General features: G+C 40.6%; 1 protein-coding gene across 1 annotated transcript; it reads right to left on the reverse strand.

The window, feature by feature from the left end:
* Positions 1-1,570: 1,570 nt before the first annotated feature.
* On the reverse strand, positions 1,571-16,430 carry ART4 (ADP-ribosyltransferase 4 (inactive) (Dombrock blood group)). The gene is made up of 3 exons (XM_036093765.2): positions 15,899-16,430; positions 12,767-13,475; positions 1,571-4,641 (listed from the first exon to the last, which is right to left on the reverse strand). Exons 1-3 carry the CDS (start codon positions 16,097-16,099, stop codon positions 4,550-4,552), a joined length of 1,002 nt encoding a protein of 333 aa, XP_035949658.2. The 5' UTR covers positions 16,100-16,430; the 3' UTR covers positions 1,571-4,549.
* Positions 16,431-21,690: the final 5,260 nt, after the last annotated feature.

The following is a 21,690-nucleotide window of genomic DNA, read 5'->3' on the forward strand; positions in this document are numbered from 1 at the left end:
AAACCTATTTCCCTATACCTAAAAATAAGGCCAAAGCATGAGAAACTAAAAGGGAATAAAATTGTGAGCATTTGGTGGAGAGGGGGAAGAAGACTCGCAGTTTCTGTACTTTTTAGTCTGCGATGCAGTGACGTCCACCAAGGTTGCCAGGTCACCTCCCCAGTCGTGGCTACTTCGAAGTTGCACTTTTTGCGAGCCTGAGTCAGGAGCTCAGCTCCAAAGCCAAGGCTGTCATTGGAATCACCCCTGTAATTTTGAATTAGGAATCCCTTCTTTGCTCCCTAACAGTAAGACCTTCAGAATGTCCTGTGGCCAAAGGCCAAGGGGATTTGGGCTATTTCCAGGGCTTATAGGGCTTGGAAAAAGGATGAGTTTCAATACGCGAACTCTGCATTTTCTCTCAGCTCCAAATAGCTGGCTTATTTTGAGGACGTTCTTGGGGGTATCCATTTGCTACCCTGTCCTCAAAAATACACATACATCAATGGGAGGAGGGAGGTGCAGCTCTCACTTTGTTACTTTTTCTGAACCTGTGTGTGTTCAGGTTCTCACCTGCCTTCTCTCGGTCTTAAGATTGTGTCCCAGGAGGGGCACCCGGGTGGCTCAGTTGGTTAAGCGTCTGCCTTCGACTCAGGTCATGATCCCGGGGTCCTGGGATCGAGCCCCGCATCAAGCTCCTTGCTCAAGGGGGGAGCCTGCTTCTCCCCCTGCTTGTGCTCTCTCTCTCTCTCTTTGACAAATAAATAAATAAAATCTTAAAAAAAAGACTGGAAGCATGACCGGGGGCAGTCTGAGGGAGGTCCTCACCACACATCAATGGGAATGGCAGCTAGTGTAGCCGCTTGAGGTCAGGATGGGCCGCTCGTGCTTCAGTAACGGTGGTTTCCAGATGCCGGTGACTTTTGCGAGGCTGGCCATCACGGGCAGTGCCTCTCACATTTTCCCAGCCCCGAGGACCACTGATCTGCCCACTCTGATGACTCCTTGTCTGCAGCTGCTTCCCAGCCTCTCGACATACGCGGCGGGGGCGGGGTGCGAGGCGGGGGGAAGCCGCACTCTTCTCAAACCCGGTACTCTTATTTAGTGTTCCTCTCAAATTCTTTGTTTTGGGTTCCTCTCATTTTCTCTCCATTCCTTCAGGTTTTGAAAAGCAACCTGGGGAAGATTCACTAGTTTCTACCTCATATCTAGTTTCATTCCTCCTCAGAGGCCATGAGCACAGTGTGACCTAACTGAATGAAGCAATAGTGGGGAGGAAGAAGTGAACTGCCATAAAGCACAACAAAATAAAACACATGGGCACTTACTACAAGAAGATAAGGGAGGGAGGGAGGGAGGAGGAAGGGAGGGAGCCCTGTAATACCTGTAATAACCTTTTTTTCCCACGTTTTATCACTTGCCAATATTTGGTACACGTTGGCGTCTCTGAAAGCGTCTAGTTCAATAAATGTTTGTTGAATTTTACCAAATCAAGATCTGGGCTCATAAAGTATAAGTCAGTTTGATTCAGATCATTAGACAACTCAGGCCAAGAATCCTGGTGCTCCAAGTAAATCAAGCTTTACAGAAATTTTCTTTCACTGGATTTATTATTTTTTAAAGTCAGAGCAAATAGGGGACCTCGGGACAATCAGATAGGCATAGTAGAACACTGGATCGTAAAGATACAAATAAAACAATAAATGAAGCCAAAGTATTATTTTGTGTACACAAAAAAGAGAGAAGCATTAATAACAATTACTATAGGAGATAAATACTCTGCAACTTTATAGTGCCAACTCTTTTAATGATCCATGTGAATTTATCCATTTACCTTCAAAGATATCCCAGAATGAAAAAGCAGAAATTACAGTGAAATTTTTGAAACTGGTCTCCTAATGTTTCATGAACTTTGAATTGATTTAAATCAATGGTCCGCTTCACAGGCTTTTTGCACAAAAACTTAGGACTCTAGGGAGAGATTGAGGGAATGCAAAGTATGCACATTCATCCTTAACCCACAAATCTACACAGTTCAAGAGAATAACTTCTATCTCTGGAGATTTGTTCTATAAAGCAGCAACAGGAGGAAGAATTAAGTTATCTTTTCAAAAACCTGGTTATTCCTTTATGGATCATTATCCCATAAGTCACAAGCCTGAAGGGCTTCTTAACACAGGTTCTGGGTTTCTGATTTTATAGATTTGGGATCAGGCCCTAGAGTTCACATTTCTAATGTGTTCTTAAGGGACATTGGTGCTCCAGGTGCTGGGAGCATGCGTTAAGATCACCTATCGAGCGTGTCTTACTCAGAAGACTGATTTCTCATGGAGATCCAATGCGTTAGGCTGTCCTTTTAGCTTGATTGGGTGGCTCTTTCCTCTTTAGTCCACATTACAGATTCTCTCTGCCAGATCTATTTCCTGACCCTTGTGTACACTGATCATTCCTATATCCCCTCTTTTCTACTCACCTCTCCTTTTTCCATCTGAAGCCCTCCCTTGAGCCTCATTTCCAGTAGAAAGCTGTATCCAGCTTTGAGAGGGATCATAGCAGAGGGATCTCGCTTTTCTCTAAACTCGAAGCGCTTATTATTTGCATGCATTTCAGCACTAAGCGCTTAACACACACCTACGCTGACTTCTTCCTCTCACCCCTTGCTCCCACCCCAGGGTCCCAAGACCTCGCTCAAATGCTGCCTCCTCCCTGAAGCCTTCCTGGCTTCTTCTCTTGCCTCATAAGTTCTTCTGAGCTCTCGTGAACAGAAGGCTTGATATTCCCCTTTCTTTTGGTATTTCCTCTGTGACTTGTGTTCTTTTCTTCATTTCTCCCAAGAGATTGTAAACTATGGAAGATCTGGCTTACACTATTCAACTTTTAATCCCCAAGGTGTTTTGTACATAGTATGGCTCAATAAGTGCATTTATATGGCACAGAAAAAAAAATATTCACAAGATGTTGGGAGGCTTTTCTATTGCTTCGCTAAAGCTCACAACAAAGCTTGTTCGCAGAGCCAGGCCGATGAGACTCTGTTCAGTAGCCACTAACCTGCCAATGTTCCTGGGCAATAAATCATGAAAACTGTGTCCATGAAAACATGGAAAATTTATGCTTGCCTTATTAGGCATAGAGGCTAATGTAAGCTAAGTGACAGAGGTGAGCTTGGCCCTGTTCTCAAAATTCCGTGTAAAGAATGATATACTAGATGCCTGAATTCTCACCCGGGGGATTATATGCAGCTAATTCCCCACTGAGTCTCTTCTCTCATGGCACTGTCCCTTTAGAAAGTCCTACCGGGGTCAAATGAGCTGATTTCACTTTCGTTGTTTCTTACGCAAATCTCAGAGGGGCTAAGTAGCATGGACTTTCATAATTTCACTCCGTTTAGCCCAATATCCGGATCTTTGGAAATCAGGGCAACTCCCATTGTCCCATTTATATTGTATACAACTGAAGGGAGCTGGAGAAAATCCCCAGCTTTGAAGTTTGGTGATTTATACTTCCTTTTATTTAATTACTGTCACATAGTAAGTACTCGATATATCTTTGATATTTGCTTGGTTATCAGATTTTTTTCCCTCTCATATCTTCTCCTTTATATCCACACACATCTGCATGCTTTCCTAATAAATGTACCTAAACTTTTGATGACGACTTAAAATCTAATTTGCCATAAAGTCCCTCTGTAAATTAACATGTGAATTTAAATTCTAACTTTTGTAATACTTTAGAAACATGTGTGGCGCCCCATTACTGCCAGTGAATGAGATTTCACTAACATCTTTTATTAACTTTCCCTTTTATTTCTCAAGTTTTCGTATTTCCTCCTATCTGAGTCTACACTGGTTTGGTCTTGAATGCTGATAAAAATCTCTGAAGAAAATTTACACTTTTAATTGTTTCTCTGGGGTTCAAAGCTTTTCCATTTGATGAAGTTTTTTTTCTGTGCTTTCGAACTCAAGCTTCTCGATTTGTTCCTATTTAGGATTGCTAAATAAAAAAAAGAAGCATTCATAACTCCTTTGATTGCTTGAGATAGGAAATTTAATTCAAATTATTTATGCAAATATACAATTTATTGATTTATGTAATTTTTAAAAAGCCCAGGATTCCAGTTTCAGGCATAGTTGGATCTAGGGGCTCATATTCTCTCATCAGAACTGTTTCTTTTCATTTTCCAGTTCCTCCTTCATTGTGTTCACTCCATTCTCAAGGAGATAGAGTCTCCCCTACTGGTGGCAAGAGAGCTGCTAGCAGCTGTAGGCTCATACTTGTTCTGCTTTCATCAATCTCCACTCAATAAAAAGGCTCCCACACCCCATTCCCAATCCCAATTCCAAAACATTACCATGACTGTAATGTTCTGATTGGGTCCTTTTCTATTCCAGGATGAATCTCTGTGTCCATGGAGAAGAAATATACTGCGTTCTAGGTCCGCTCACAGGCAGTGGGCTGAGCCAAGCGCTGCATCAGTTGATAACTGGGCAGAGTGATTCCCCGAGGGTATTCAGCTTGCCTCTGACTGGCATCAAGCAAAAGGGCACAGAGAAAGCAAAACCACAAGGTTCCTTTATACTCCACTTTTGGAAGAGATGACAACACTGGTCAAAAAGGAGAGAGAAGCAATAACCACAGGAGCAGGGTTGTACTTTTTGCTGGAACCTGTCAAAACGAACACAAAGTTAGAGAACTTTTAGGTAGCAGAGTTTATTTTTTTAAAAACAACCTTATTTCTTCTTTGATTCACTTTTTTTAACTTCGAAAATTCCTAATAAAAATATTTGAAGTTAGCTACTTTAAAAAAAGTATCCCCTTAGAATTTTTTCTAACCAACAGAACTCAGCTTGTTTATTTTGCAGATGAAACAGCACCAACAAGTTCAGAGATTTACTCCAGGTTACCCGCTTGGGTAGTCGGTGTGTGAGATCTGATTTTCCATCTTTGTTGTCATCAGCGGCACCATCACCATCACTGGTATCCCTATTTTAATTACCATCATCTTCTTCACCATTATGAAAGCTAACATTGATTAGCAACTTATTCTGTGCTGTGTGCGTTTTAAGCACTGGCTAGCAATTAGCTCATTTAATCCTCACGGGAAATCTACGAGGTATTTGTTCTCATTATCCTCATTTTTCTGCTGATCAAACGGTGACACAGACGTGTAGAAACTTACCGAACATCGCACATCTAGTATGCAGTGAAGGCAGCATTCCAACTCAGGCAGCCTGGCTCAACTCTATCTTCTTAGCCACAGTATTGTTTCTCCACATATTGCAAAATGCTCTAAAGAGTGGGATCTCCTTTCCAACTAGCCTTCCCTGACTATTTAGGATAGAAAAGATGTTTGGGGGTAGGAAGACATTCAACTCTGTGATTGCCTCAATATTTGAATATATTGCTTGATAGGATGACCAGACGATGGAGAAATATTTTCCCATTACTTTCACATAATAACGCATAAAATCCTTTGAGTTTCCTGGAATTTCTTGGAATTCTATATATACAAACTATTTAAAATCCATTTTCACCAATAAGAGTAGATAAGGAAAATTAATAGTACATATCTATTTCTAAGCTTTTGTCAAAGTTCCTGCTAAAATTGTATTATCTGAATTCTCACAGGGACCTCGAGACCATTAATACCACTTGAACAGCTCATTCATTAGAATAATTCTCAAACATTTTTTGTTTTGTTTTCTCTTCACTGAGGCTGAGATCACAAGGACCTCTGTCTCTGTCCTTTCTCACTTTGTAACAGGATATGATTCTACTGAAGAGTTATCAGAGAATATTGATTGACAGTGAAACAATATAGTGGGTAGAAATTATGGTTATTGGAAGTGATTAGCTTGGGTTTTGAAGCTTTGTCACTAGCTGACCTTTATGTTAGTTACTTTCATTGGACCTGAGCTTTCTCATCTGTAGAATGAGAGCATCTCATCTCAAGACTGTTGGAAATACTACAGTCACTACCATTCCCCTTTGCTGTACTTCATGGCTACTATAATGATTGATGCTCAAATAAGGACAAATATATGGACATTACCATTTTGTAATCATACTCATCCTTCAAAACCACCTCTTCGGCCCCCTTCATAATAACTAGGATATTAAAAAAGCTTACTTTCATTTTATTTTCTCAGGTTAAAGTAACTTTTCTTTCCTCTCTTGTTACGTTTTCTCTCTTACAGTCTTTAACATTTCTACCTCACGCTTTATCATTATTCTCATTATTTTTACACAGACAGTATCTTTATGTAGGTGAATAAATGAAAAACATCTGTGAATTAAATGCAATCTACGAAATCTTTCATTTAAGGATAACTCACATTAAATTTACTTTTGTATTTGTTTTTACTTTCCTTCTAGACTATCTATTCAATGCTTTTTATTCCCTCTGTATCCTAGTATTTTTCAAATCGGAGGTTGTGATGCATTAATGCTTTATCATGACCATCACTGTAATAATGTGATAAAATGGGTTAGAATAAAAAACACTAGAGTCAAACAGCATGTGAAATGGTGAATGATTGTCTTGTTTTACATGCGTGTGTGTGTACTTGTATGTTTATGTGTATGTGAAGTGAGTTACAATGTAGTCACAGTCACAGAGGATTGAGACTAATAGTAGGTTCTTAGTAATATTTTTGAACAAATTAATCTCCTGAAAGCAGTCTGTGGAGAACATTGTCCTGGGTTTTTTGTCATAAAACATGGGAAAGGGTCTTACTTTTGTCATTTATAAGCTGAATAATCTCATACAAACCATGTAACCTCTCTCAACCTCAGTATTCACATCAGTATAGTGGGGTCAGTAACCAATGTACAGTGTGGTTGTAAGAATTAAACAGATAATGTGTGTGAAAACCTTCTGTGAATGAAATTTGCTACATAAGTATCATTTTTTTTGTGGATCATAACCTAAATTTGGTCATTGCTGCCTTAGGATATACAGTTTGGGGAGAAGTCCATAATTATTATACCCTGTATTTCATGAACTCCGAATCTGTGAATTATATCAGATTGTTCAGAAAGAAATACTCAATCCCTTGAAAAAAGCAGAAAAAGCTAAAACTGATATGCGGTATATCTAGTTAATCTGATATTTGGAGGCAAATACTCCAAATGCTTTAGAGCCCCTTTCTGTCCAATGTGGAGATTAATGAGTGTTACTCTTCAGAGAGTTATCTAGGAACCAGTTGGCGCTCAAACAAAGATAAGTTTTGTTTCTTCCATCTCTTCGTTTTTTTCTTCACCGTCAATATCACTGAAGCTCACATTTGTGCCACTAAACTATTATCCCACTTCCATGTGCAAAGTGCTTTCCCAGAGTTTTTCAGTTGTGTTTGAGAGGGTGGACGCCAGGTACCGCCACAATATTCCCCTTTGTCTCCACTTTATAAATGAAGAAACAGGCTCTTAGGTTGTCATTTATACGAGGCCACATATAATAACATATACACCCAGCCCTTCCTGGCTCCAAAGTCTAGTCTCTTTCCACCATGCATGTGGCCTCCTAGATTCATTCAATTCCTCTTTTTCTTTCCTTCCTTCTTTCTTTCTTTTTCTATTTCTTTCTTTCCTTCTTTCCTTCTTTCTTCCTTTCTTTCCTTCCTCCTTCCTTTCTTTCTTTCTTTCTTTCTTTCTTTCTTTCTTTCTTTCTTTCTTTGGTTTTATTTATTTATTTGAGAGAGAGACAGAGATAGCAAAAGAGAGCAAGAGAGAGAACGAGCGGGGAGGAGAGGGAGAAGCAGGCTCAGGAGAGGGAGAAGCAGGCTCCCTGCTGAGCAGGGAGCCCGATGCGGAACTCTATCCCAGGACCCGGGGATCATGACCCGAGCCGAATGCAGACGCTTAACCAAATGAGCCACTCAGGTGTCCCTCAATTACTCATTCTTTCATCCATTCGGCTGAGTCAGACACTCTACTTCAAGGTTAATGTGATGCCACAACTAGGGAAGACTAGTTTGAGATAAAACCCAGAGTAAAAGAAAACAGGAAAACAGGAAATTAATAAATAAATAATATGTAACAGTAATAGTACCTGCCAATTTTGAGTACTTACTAGTGTCAGAATCTGTTCTAAGAGCTTTTACATGCATAAGTCATTTTATCCTCACCGGAATCCTAGAAGGGAGGTTTCATTACATTTCCCCCCTATATTACATATAAAGAAATGGAGACACACAAGGACTAAGCCTTTGCCCACGTTCTCACTGCTAGTAACTGGCACAGTTAACATGTAAAACCAGGCTTACTACAAAAGCTGACTGTATTTTTTCTAGAAACATGCTTAAGAATTTTGATTATGTGAAACATTTTAACAAATAAATCCTTCTTTGTGAATCCAGTGATACAGAACAGAGTATGTATTTTACAGATTTTTTGGCACGGATTATTTTCCTGAACAAAACAACATTTAAGGGCAAATAACTAACGTAACATATTTTGAGTCTTTCAACGGGCATGAAAACATCTGTTTCTATGGTAACCAGTATAGGTCACGAAAGGGATGAGAGAAGAATTAGAAGGGAGAGCCGTTAGTGTAGAATGTCTTAAACAATTTTTCTTTTGCATTGCCCTTGCTTAAATATATTATGCTACCAATTTGACCTTTTAACTCTGAACGTGACAGATTCCTCGGTACTCTTTGAACTTGAGAACTGTAGTTACAAGTTAACAGAACCAATTCTGAAATAAATCGAGGGACTGGGGAAGCTATATTCTCTATTATCTTTTCATTGGGAGAATTATGGTGTCCTGGCTGACCAATTTTAAAGGTCTTCCATGTTGTCTTTCAAATATGATGTCTGTCAGATTAAGAGGGAACAGGAGAGGAAACAAGTCATTGGCTCAGAGGACTTTTTAGATGTAGAATAGCTTGTGGCTTCTGCTTGGGAAGAAAAATGAAGGGATAAGAAACAGTTTCCTGAGAGGATTCTGGTTTCATGAGGAATTAGATATCAGTCCTCCAGAATATCATCTGGGAATCCCTAGACTGAGGTTGATGGCAGAAAATAGCAGTTAGCTAGAAAAGCAGGTCTGGGGAGAGTCCATTGATCTTACTCCCTTCCAGTGAAGGACTCCCAGAAAAGAAAAACACACCACTTCCCTCCTCCCATTGTTCATGTATGGATCAACCCAATACTGCTCCAGGATGTTGGGATAAGTAAAGTGTTATTAGTCAGTTAACAGAAATGACTTAAAGAAAGTTTCAGAAATAGCTTACTTATTGAGAAAACAAATACCACTGCAGTGAATAGCTGAAAGCATCATGAAGCTAATCAAACTTTTTTTTGTTTGTAATCAGTAGAGATAGGTGCATATTGGTTGGGTTTATCTCAAGATGATACAGTCTTTTTGTCCTCAACTAACTTGTCTGTGCTATCAACCAGCCAATGGCAGCCTTGAGGCTTCCCTAGTTGGCCTCCATATGAGGTTTAGGGAAAGCAGAACCAGAGGATGGAGCAGCCTTCTCTGCAACTTTCAGCCAGAGCCAACAGAGTCAAAGGAAGAATGGCACCCCTGCAGCTTGAGCTGATTCTTCTCCCTCTTTCAATCTCCTGAATGGTTTTGTAGTTGTGCTGGCTGGGAAGACACTCCAACTCCAGCTCTTGGCCTACCATGCAATGTCTCTGACCAAAATATCACCCTTTACGACCAGGGGTCGTTTTTTCCTGCCATTTACAATCTCTTCCCAAGACTGCACAGTGGTGAATTTCTAGGAAAAATTTAGACGTAGTAACTCACATTGCAAACGACCACATTCTAGATTAGTCATATCGTGGCTAGAGCTCCTTATTTTTGACTAGGGGTTGAGCTTTCTAGAATATTTTCTCTTTCTAGTAAATATCGAAACTGTTTTTAGTCAATTGAGTTATCTGGTCATCTGACCCAAAGACCAGATCACTTGGAAGTATTAAAAGAGAATGCTTCATTTATTCACTCATTCAACAAATATAGATTTTTTTTTTAACAAATGTAGATTGAACATCTCTATGTGTCAGGAGACTAAAGTTAATATTGGTTAACACTTATTTACCATTTATTACATGCTAGGTCTTGTAAAAATACTTTAGTATTTTATTTTATTTTATTTTCACAAGAGCCCTGAGGGGCTCTATTATGATGCTCCTTACATAGTTGAAGAAACATAGGGAGTTTAAGCAACTGGACTGAGAACACAGCTAAAAAACTGTACAAGTTGGATGGGAATCCAGACAGAGTGGATCCGGGGTCAAACTGCCAGGATTCCATGCCAGACTCTTAAATACTGTGTAGTCACATGTCTGCCTACAAAGAGCTTACAGAGCAATACAAGATTACTGATTCCCTTAAGTATGATTTGTGATTTCAAATATCCAGTCAAGACCAGCCAAGCTTCCAGAGTCTAGCAATGTGCATGGTTATTCCAGCTAAGCCTTAACTCCAAGTTGTGTTTGAGTAGCTTCCTGACAGGAAAGCAAAGATCATTAGTTTGGTGGGGACGGTCTTGAAATAGTTTCCTTTGAAACTTACAGAGTAGAGAATATGGGTAATAGTTTCTATTATAGGGGAGCCTGGGTGGCTCAGTCCGTTAAGCATCTGCCTTCGGCTCAAATCATGATCCCAGGGTCCTGGGATTGAGCCCCGCATCAGGCTCCCCAGGGAGCCTGCTTCTCCCTCTCCTTCTGCCTGCTCCCCCTTCTTGTGCTCGCTCTGTCAAATAAATAAATAAATAAAATACTAAAAAAAAGTTTCTATTATATACTCCTTTTTCTCCGTTTCCTACCCTTTGATGTAAATGTTCTACAACATTTTGCTTAATGTATTTTACTGTGTTCCTCAACCCAGTAGAAAAATTTTTCTGTCTCAACTTCATCCTGATGAGGATGAAACAACAATGTAGTTCCAAAGAACCCTGGAATCTGGCTATGAATGTTCTTGTTTGGTGTTAAAATCTCACTGTTTGCTTCATACTCTAGTTTTTCATTTGCCTCTGCAAACACTAATCTCTTGGTTCTGTGGAACAGATCCTCATTTCACTCATGTTGCTCCCTGCCACACTTCTAAGGACAGGCAAGAAGAGATAAAAGTATTGATAGGTCACCTCTCCCCTGGTCTGTGTTTGCAGATAGGCCAGAGTAAGCAGGCCCAAGACCTCAGCATGGATGCCAATTTCAGGATCATTGTAACACTGCAGCCCCCAAATGCTGAGAAATGCTGATAGCCTGAATTATTAACAGTAGCAATAATGATGGAATAGAGAAAGATTCAGGGATATTTCGAAGGTAGACATTACAGTTAAGTGTGAGTGTGAACACATGCACATGTGGATAAGGACGATCTTCCTTCTAAATCAAACAGGGCACAGCCACTTGCCACAGAACTACCATTTTGTGCAGGGACACTGGCTGGCAACGTACAGGGACGGAATGGAGCCGGCCACATATTTTTCTAAAAAAGATCTTAATATTTTTTTGTTCTGTGATGTCTCCAATTTCTCCCACTTCAGTTCATTTTTCACAATATCATCAGAGCTCTTGCTAAAATACTGATCCCATTGATGCTCCACTCTTTAAAAACTTCCAATGACTTCTCATTACCTACAGCATGAAGTTTTAAAATCCTTAGCATAGAATACAAGAGTTTTAACCATCTGGCCTGTCAGAAGTCTCCCCACCCCAATCAATCCCCTATTCCTTTTCTTCTTTTTTTTTTTTTTTAAAGATTTTATTTATTTATTTGACAGAGAGAGAGACGGCGAGAGAGGGAACACAACCAGGGGGAGTGGGAGAGGGAGAAGCAGGCTTCCCGCTGAACAGGGAGCCCGATGCGGGGCTCGATCCCAGAACCCTGGGATCATGACCTGAGCCGAAGGCAGACGCTTAAGGACTGAGCCATCCAGGTGCCGCTCCCCTATTCCTTTTCTACTCCTCGCCTCTTCCTGTGTCTTATACCTCCTATATTCCAGCCATCCAGAATTATAAAGATTCCCTAGACACTGGCTATTTGAAACCTCTGTGATTCAGCATATGCTGTTTTCTGCTTGAAATGACTTTTCCTCTCTTTTTCACTGAAAACCCCCATTCTTACTTCAAGTCCCATGGGGTCCTCTATCGTGTAGACTTTCTCACTTTCTCCAGAGAGAATGAGTAGCTTCCTACACTGAGAAGCCACAACCATTGCTTAAACATCTGGTATATTGCTTAGTGCTTTGGAGTGTGGACATTTGCTCATATTTCCGTTTCTCATTAGACTAAAACTCTTCCTGGGATAGTGATTTTGCTTTATTCATTTCATATCACCTGACGCCTCCCATCCCAGTTCCTGGAACATAGAAGATGGGTAATAGATAAGAGTGAATGAATAAATCATGCCTCCTGCTTTACTCACAGCACTCCTTATTCCTGTAATGACCGTGACAAACAAAAAAACCCAAAAAACCAAAAAAAAAAACAAAACCGAGTTTGAGGGTGAAGGTAAAAATAAATAAAATAAAAAAAAATTTATGTGCCATCTTTTTCAGTAGAGGTTTACTTTCTGTGTCTAGAATGTCCCACATATTAGTGCCACTGAAGAAACACATTTTTTCTAGAGGTAGTTGAGGAGAAAGAAGGGGAAGGAAACCAAGAAATAAGGCAGGTCTTCTCTAATCTGTCAGTTCCACTACTTCTGAAGGCCAATTTCCATGTTTTTGGCCTTTCCCCCAGTAAGCCCACTCAGAAAAGTAACTTTTTTTAAAAGAATAGTGGCCTGTGATCCTGATAAAGAGTAGATTCCATTTAGATCGATAATATGGTACCTTTTAGCAGCTGACAGTTATATGTGCTCACGTTCCCAGCTGACCGCAACAGCAACCAATTTCCTCGCGGGTGGTAGCTCACATTTACAACCTTGAACAACTCATAGGGAGGGACCAGGACCTCCTTCTTGAGAGAGACTTCTTGTACAGGTGCACCCAGGCAGGTAAATATGGTAAATAGAGTTTGGTTCCCAAACTTCTGTGCGTCTTTTTTCAGGAGGGAGGTGGAGAGGAATTGGCCAAATCGGATGGTGGCACCTCTGTAGGCTTCCAAATAGATATCCTTCATCTCATGATGCACCTCAAAACACAGAGAGTCATTCTTCATGACCATTTCTTTCCTTAGCAGCTGGATTGCTGAGGTCAGGTAGTAGTGCAGGTATTTGAAACGGAATGAATGTTTATACTGCTGTGGACACCTCCCAGCACTGGCCATGGCTTTAGTGAAGTCTGTGCGGACACTATTGTTTGACGTATAAACCAAGATGGCCACAGCATGTGTAATATTCATGTTCTCGGGGAGATCTTTTCCTCTGTTCAGCCAGGTTAAGTGGGCATTCGCCCAGACCCTGTGGTAATTTCTATGTGCTTCTAGTTCTTTTGTGAAATAATCCCCTTGACTTAGCTTCTCCATGACTTGTGGGCTGCAGCCTTGGTACTGATCATCAAAGGAATCTGGTGTCAAGTCAAAGTCAATGTTAACTGCAACCTATAAGAAAAGAAAAGTCTTGACTTTAACTTTTCAAATCAGATGGTGGATGTGGTGCCTGACTTGCTATCCTCCATAAAGCCAAGTCTTCTTCTCAAAACTTCTATGCTGAAATAAGTTTCACTCATAATCATTACCCTGTCCTAATACTTCCTGCCTCAGGACCTGTGCCAGAGATTGAATTTGGTTTGATAACTATTACTAAAAGCTCAAAAAAAACTCTCCTCCCCAGGGAGGAAGTGACCCTTCTTCTATAACCAAAACCAGTATTTTTGCATAGCACTTTGAAGAAAAAAAATTATAATCTTAAAGTTTATGTGTACTTTCTGTTTCCTCTACTGACCCCCTTCACATCCTGTCATGGGTGTTAAGGAAGATCTCTTTTATGAATACCTAAAACTTGTATTAAGTCTCTGAACTTTATTTACGAAAAAACTTCAGTGATGAGTAATGTTGGGTTGTCCCTAGGGGTCCCCAGTAAATAACAGCCCTCTCTTCTGACCAGGATCTGATTTAAAAATTGAGGAAAAAAGAGCATGTATGAAGGTTAAAATATCATCTTTACTGCTGAATTGTTGGGGCACACATCTTTGGGTCTGATGGCAAGTAGATTTGTTAAGAGTAAACCCCAGAACAAGGCAGACTTGCCCACTGAGCTGCAGACAGTATTGGATTGTGGCCTGCCCAAAGATAAGATTCTTGTCATGGAGGAGCACAGAGCTCATGTCCTTTTCTGTCAGGCTAACTCCCAGGAGGAAAAAGAGCAGAGTCAAACTCAGAATGCCCAGTTATTATTCCTGATGTTACCAATCAACTAAATTTGCCCACCACCAGGGGAGTGGTAAAGTGCTCAAGAGCGTGCCTAGGACAGTCCCTCCTCTTAGAAACCAGGAGTGGGAAAAAGATAATTTCCTATGGGTAGTCAATTGAAGGTTACTTATTAATATCTAGTCCATATTAAACTGAAGCTAGAGATTTGAATACAAGTTCATTAAGTATTATCAGTCTGTTTTTTATTTATTTATTTATTTTTTAAATGTTTTATTTATTTATTCATGAGAGTCAGAGAGAGAGAGAGAGAGAGAGAGGCAGAGGCAGAGGGAGAAGCAGGCTCCCCGCCTAGCAGGGAGCCCGATGCGGGACTCGATCCCAGGACCCTGGGATCATGACCTGAGCCGAAGGCAGACGCTTAACCATCTGAGCCACCCAGGCGCCCTATCATCAGTCTGTTTTTTAGAGCCATGATTCCAACTATCTAAATTCCAAGATGTTTTCTTCTTGGCAAAGAAACGATGCTTTTCTAATAAACAGCACTCTTTATATTAGGAGATAAGATTCCATCCAGTCAGTGTCAAAGATGTTGCAGCTGAAACTCAAAAACATACCATTTTGGTGTTTTACTGTTATTTATGATGAGAAGACATCTAGGTGTGTGTAAAATGGAACAGATTTTTAAGACTGCTTAAATGATCTTTACCAATAACTCTTTACAGAAGGTTTACAAATAGGTCTACAGAATCTATTTAAGCCAAAACAAAACAAAATCAATCATATCATGTTCCGTTACATCTTGTGAGCTCTAAACACTTTACTATATTACTAGATCTCAAGTATGTACTCTGTTATCTCTTAACAATAGATTATTTTTCATTATATCGATCTTTAAATTATAATACTTCTTTTGAGTTGATCCCTATGAAACAGTCGAAAGCCAAATAGTCTTTATTTTGCATCATTTGTCCTACAGAAGCAATGTTTTAAATTTTATGGAGAATCAAGAAAATAACATTATGCCTCTAGCTTCCATTAACGCCAAATTTATAAACTCTAAAGAATTCCACAATTTTTAAGAATTGTTTTCAACACCCTTCACTAGCATTATTTTTTTTTAAGATTTTATTTATTTATTTGACAGAGAGAGACACAGTGAGAGAGGGAACACAACCAGGGAGAGTGGGAGAAGGAGAAGCCAGCTTCCTGCTGAGCAGGGAGCCCGATGCGGGGCTCAATCCCAGGACCCAGGGATCATGACCTGAGCCAAAGGCAGACACTTAACAACTGAGCCACCCAGGTGCCCCCTTCACTAGCATTATTGGTTAAAATGTCTGAATGAGGGGCGCCTGGGTGGCTCAGTCGGTTAAGTGCCTGCCTTTGGCTCAGGTCATGATTCCAGTGTCCTGGGATTGAGTCCCATATTGGGCTCCCTGCTCAGTGGAGAGCCTGCTTCTCCCTCTCCCGCTCCCCCTGCCTGTGCTCTCTCTCTCTCTCTCTCTCTGTCACATAAATAAAATAAAAAGTCTTTTAAAAAAATGTTTGAATGAAATCAGATCCCAAGTGACTAAAAGTCACTTAAAGGTTGTCACCAGGAAAGCGCTCCAGTGGCGCACTGACCATAAAGAATCACCTCCTCAATTGTGCCCTACCTCAGAACACCCGGTGGGTGTCTGCAGGGCGGAGAACAGCATCAGGAGAGGAAGCGACCTCGGGAGGAGCCAGATTCTCATCCTGGGGGCTGCAGTAGTTGGGAGAATCCTTCTGCCTCTGTTGGTCAATGGACGGTATTCATTTGTGGTACAAATACTTCTCTGCTCTTGCAGCTTCATCCTGAAATGAGTGCTCAGCATTCTCCTCTGGGATTTTCTTTGGGTGAGTCTCAGCAAGAACTTGCCTTGTTCATGTTTTGTTGAGATTTCGGTTGACCACCTCCAACCAGCGGTTTTTCTGAGGGAAGCTCCAGCTCCAGCTCCAGCTTATTTGCAGAGCTGAAATCTCTGCAAAATAGACAGATCTGTGCACCAAATAAGGGATTGGGAAATGAACTCGTTAGTTTCCAATTAAAAAAAAAAATCCCTTATCTAGTCTGTGTAGGGGGGAATTCCAAAGGCCTGCTAAGGGTCAGGCTCAGCAGCTCAACCTTAACTTTCTCAGGAAGACAGGAAAGGCACGGGCCGTACAGTGTTTGGGGCCAAGTGACATTATCTGGAGCTGCAGGTTTCCACTGCGAGTGATATGATTGGCTCACGCAGGTTGCTGGGGAGATGCCACCTCAAGGTGGGCCTATGTCACGCGCATTTGGTGCTGCTGATAGGCCCCGCCCAGAAGGGGCTGATAGGAAACAACACACCTTTTAGGATTACTGTCAGAAAGAAGGCTCTCCTTGGTGCTTTTCCACAGTAACTTTGAAACTCTCCAATCCAGAAATTATACCTGTTGGGGTCACAGCTCTTCCCCGTTTTCTCTTCTGGAGGCATCAGATCTTCTGTCCACACTAGTTCAGTCTAGTGTGAATCCTAACTTCTGTGAGAACAGCTGACCTCAATGGAAAGTAGGGTCCAGTGTGCCAAGTTAATGCCTTACACCTGCTCTTTTAAACACCCTCTCAGGCACGGCCCTTTCTAGTTTGAACATCTGGCCTCTATTCCCAATTCTTGGGGTAATTGTTTTTCTTGCAAATCTTTCCCATCTACACTTCCTGATTCATTATTTAACTGTGAAGAGAAACTAAAGCCCGTTCTTAGAAATTCTGGTATTTTTTTTAGCACCCCAAAATAGTTTTTCATGTAAATTTTCTGACGATCACAGCAGTTCTTCTTCTTCTTCTTCTTTTTTTTTTTTTTTTTGAGGTTTTATTTGTTTATTTGAGAGACACACAGAGAGAGAACGTAAGCAGAGAGAGGGAGAAGCAGACTCCCTGCTGGGCAGGGAGCCTGACATGGGGCTCGATCCCAGGACCCTGAGATCAGGACCTGAGCCGAAGGCAGGTGCTTAACCGACTGAGCCACCCAGGCGCCCCAGCAGTTCTGTCTCATTACAAAAGTTCAGGATATTCAGACAAGTATAAACGAGGACACAAAATTACCCATAACCAATCACCTGGAGGAAGGTACTACTTAGATTTAGATTTTGGTGCTACACACACACACACACACACACACACACACATTTAGGACTGAAATAATATAGTATGCAATTTTTCATACTGTTTTTTCCCTTAACATTTTTAATGTAAGCACATCTCCATATAATTTAATAATTATTGAAAACATGATTTTTTTCACTGTTGCACAATAGTCCCCCCAAAGTACTACCATGCAGTGAAATGTGGACTGGATCCATGGATCTGTCTCAGAAGCCGACTGCATGCTTTGATCTATTCCTAATTCTTAAGACAGCATCTGGCACCGAGAAATAAATGAAATAAATAAATAAAAACAATTATCATTATTTGTACAAAGGTTTATTGAATAAATATATTTAGCTTGATTTCAACTTTGTACTGTTATAAGTAATGATCTGTGAACATATTTTGGACATAAATCTTTTTTTTTAAAGGTTTTATTTATTTGAGAGAGAGAGTACAAGCAGGGGGAGGGGTGGAGGGAGAGGGAGAAGCAGACTCCCCTCTGAGCAGGGAGCCCGATGCAGGACTCGGGGACTCTGGACTCGATCCCAGGACCCTGGGATCATGACCTGAGCCGAAGGCAGACACCCAACTGACTGAGTCACCCAGGCGCCCCTGGACATAAATCTTTGTGCGCTTCTCTTCTTGCAATTTTAAGACCCAATTCTGGAGATAGGACCGCAGGTCTTTGAAATGCATATTTTTTTAAATTTAATGGAAAACACAGGTAGTATATGAAAATATCCCTTTAAGACTTTTAAAATTCTTAAGATTCCTCATTATCACCTATTCATCTGGGAGACTGAGGTGTGAGGAAGGGCACTAACGTCTGAAAACTTGGATTATGGGCTTAGTCCTACAGCTCGCTGGCTGAGTTAACTTAAGAAAATAAGTAAGCTGTGGGGCGCCTGGGTGGCTTAGTTGTTGGGCGTCTGCCTTCGGCTCAGGTCATGATCCTAGAGTCCTGGGATCGAGCCCCGCATCAGGCTCCCTGCTCAGCGGGAAGCCTGCTTCTCCCTCTCCCACTCACCCTGCTTGTGTTCCCTCTCTTGTGTCTCTCTCTGTCAAATAAATAAATAAAAATCTTAAAAAAAAAAGAAAATAAGTAAGCTGTGCTGAACCTCTCTTTCCTAACCTTACAGAGCTGTCAAAAGTAAATAATAGTTAGCTCTTATTGGGAGTGTACTGTGCTTCAAGACCCTTTACTATATTATCTCAACCCATAAGACAACTGTGAGAAGGGGATAGTCTAACGTCCCCGTCACAGGTGCATTTTCTGAGGCCATGTGAGGTTAAATAGACTGTCAGTGATCACAGGTTCTTTCCTCTCACCCCGTTGCCCCCCTGCCTCCAAAAACTCTAAAGGAGTCAAGTGTCATTTTATTCCTACGGTCTGTAAAGTTTTCCTAATTTTCCTAATGTGACTGCCACTTCTAGACACATACCACTAGGGGGAAGCAGGAACCTTCGTAACCTTTTTATACAACTAGAATTTCAAGGAGGCGGAAGAAAGGGAAAGAAGGGAGGGAGGGAAAGACAGAGGTAGAACCAGGGAGAGAGAGAAAGAGAGAAAGGGAAGAGAAAACACTGACAATAAAATGGAGTAGGGAAAGACAAGAGGTCTGATGTGTGACTGTATGTACATTTTTGGATTAAAATGAAAATATTTTCTGAAAATGTTTATAGAGTCAGTGAAAAAAAAAATCATCTTTTGCCTTCGGGGCTGTTTTAGGAAAGTTCCCATGGAATAATTTAATATTAGTTACTTTAGAGCTTGGTGTTCACTCAGGTATCATTTTCTTGATAGCCAATTCTTCAAAATGCAATTTATTTCTGCTGTCTTGATGGGTAAAAGGGGTAGGGGTTTTGAAATTGCACATAACTGTGTTGGTGTTTTGCCTTCATCTCTTTCTAGTTTTTGTGAATGTGCACAAGTTATGTTAGTTCTCAGTCTCATTTTCTTCACATGTAAAAGTGGAGATGTGAGTGACGTCACTCTTATAGGGCTGTGACGACAGGGAAATTGAGATACTCTATAAAATATCATGGAATGGATCCAGGAAACATTACTGCATTGGAAGCAGATTGATTAGTGAATAGAACACAGGCTCTTGAGAGAGACACCTTGGTTTCAATTCCTAGATCTATCACGTCATTAATGTTTGACCTTGGGCAAGGTATTTTACCTCTCTGTTCCTCAGTTTCCTGTCTCCTAGTGTCACTGACAGCAGCTTCTCAAGGCATGTTGGCTCTTCTTATGCTCTAATCAGATTTGTGAAGACCAACTCATCGGGTATCCAACAAAGTGAAAGGTAATTTTTATTAATGTTTTAAATAAACAGCTGTTTAAGGAAAGGTTTTGCCCACTTTCTAGGATAAATTCTAAACACTAGTGTTCTACAGCTCCTTTTGGAGCATCGGTTGAAGTCATTGCTAGAGGGTCTCGTCCAGGGGTTACTGTATATTTTGCAACCAGCCTAAGGGTTTTGAAATGGAGCTTAGCATTTCCTGTTTGGCTCTCATTAAACTCCTTCGGACCTGTGTCAATTTAATGGGGGTATTTTACTGCCAGAAGTCCTTGTTATCCAAAGGAGGGTTGTTTGATAGTGACCTCCAAATTTGGTAATTCAAAATTGTTTCAACATTTTAACCTGTCAGTTCTCTTTTACCCTTGATACCCTTACAAAAGTGAGCAAAACTTGCTTAATTGTTTTATATAGATAAAATTTTAAACTTAACAGAAATGTTACAAGTCTGTACAAGGAACACACATATGTCCAAGGAACTCTCATATCCCATATCCACATTAGATAGCATATAAGTTTAGATTTCGAGATTTTGCCCTACTTGATCTAACATTCTCTCTCTTTTTTCTAAACCACTCGAGAACTAATTGCAGACATCATCTCCTGGTGAAAAGATAAACAGAGGCATATTACAATTTTTAAGAGCTTATTTGAGCAAAAATAGATTCAAATCAGGCAGCACCAGCCCGGAAGTGATTAGAAGAGCTCGCTCCACCAACAGGAACCAGGGGCAAGATTTTTATAGAGGAAAAAGTGGAAGCAGAGCAAGACATTATTTGATTGGCTGTATCTTAAGCATTTGCCTCATTTGGGGAAGGCTAATTGGCTGTTTGTGAATAGTTGTCTTTAGGTTTTGATTTCTTTACCTTGAGGTCTTTACACACTTAGGTTTTGGCTTGCTTACATAGGCTGTTAAGGGATTAGAACCATCTCAGTCAAATGGCCTCCTTGTTTAATTAACACACTTTACCGTTAAATGCCTCAGAATTTATTTCTTAAAAACAAGGACATTCTTTTATATAACCACAGTACAATTACCAATATCAAGAAATTTTTTTTTTTTTAAGATTTTATTTATTTATTTGAGACAGAGAATGAGAGAGAGAGAGCATGAGAGGGGGGAGGGTCAGAGGGAGATGCAGACTCCCCGCCGAGCAGGGAGCCCGATGCGGGACTCGATCCTGGGACGCCAGGATCATGACCTGAGCCGAAGGCAGTCGCTTAACCAACTGAGCCACCCAGGCGCCCCCAATATCAAGAAATTTAACATTTATAGAATATCATTATCTTACACAGAGTCCATTAACAAATTTCATCAACCTTTCCTATAATTTCCTTTCTGGCTATTTTCCAGGATCACCATTTGCATTTAGTTGTCAAGTTTCTTTCGTCTCTTTAAATTGGAACATTTCCTCAGTCTCCGTATTGCTTTTTGACCTTGACGTTTCTGAAAATTATAGGCCAGTTATTTTGTAGATGTCTCTCAGTTGGGGCTTATCTGTTATTTCCTGATGATTAGATTCAGGTCATACAGTGTTGGCAGGGAAATCATAGAAGAGATGTGCTATCTCAGGAGGCACTTGCATCCATTACTTCAGTATATTTATAACAATAGTTGTAAGATCAATCACTTCATTATGAAGCATGTTATCTAACCTTTCTCATTTCTCCTCCTCCTCCTCCTCCTCCTTATTTTTTAAGTATAGGACCTTAGTGTTGGGAAAGCTTTGTTTTCATCATCTTCTACCCACTGAATTTCCTCCTCAATATTCTTGACAGACAACCTCTTGGATGAGAGATGTATAATAAATATATATTTGCTCTTGTCTATGGTTTGTGCCACACACCTCCTAAAACCTTTGCAATTTCTTAAATGCTCAGAGCTTTAGGGGCATCTTTTCCATTCCTGAAATAACTCCAGAGTCAAAAGGGTCGAATGGGTGTCTTTTGTTATTCCAAATCAGCCCCTTTCAAACATACCTGAGTTATGTTAATGAGGTGGTTCCTT

This window comes from Halichoerus grypus, chromosome 6, assembly GCF_964656455.1.
Source record: "Halichoerus grypus chromosome 6, mHalGry1.hap1.1, whole genome shotgun sequence".
NCBI classification, from domain to species: Eukaryota; Metazoa; Chordata; class Mammalia; order Carnivora; family Phocidae; genus Halichoerus; species Halichoerus grypus.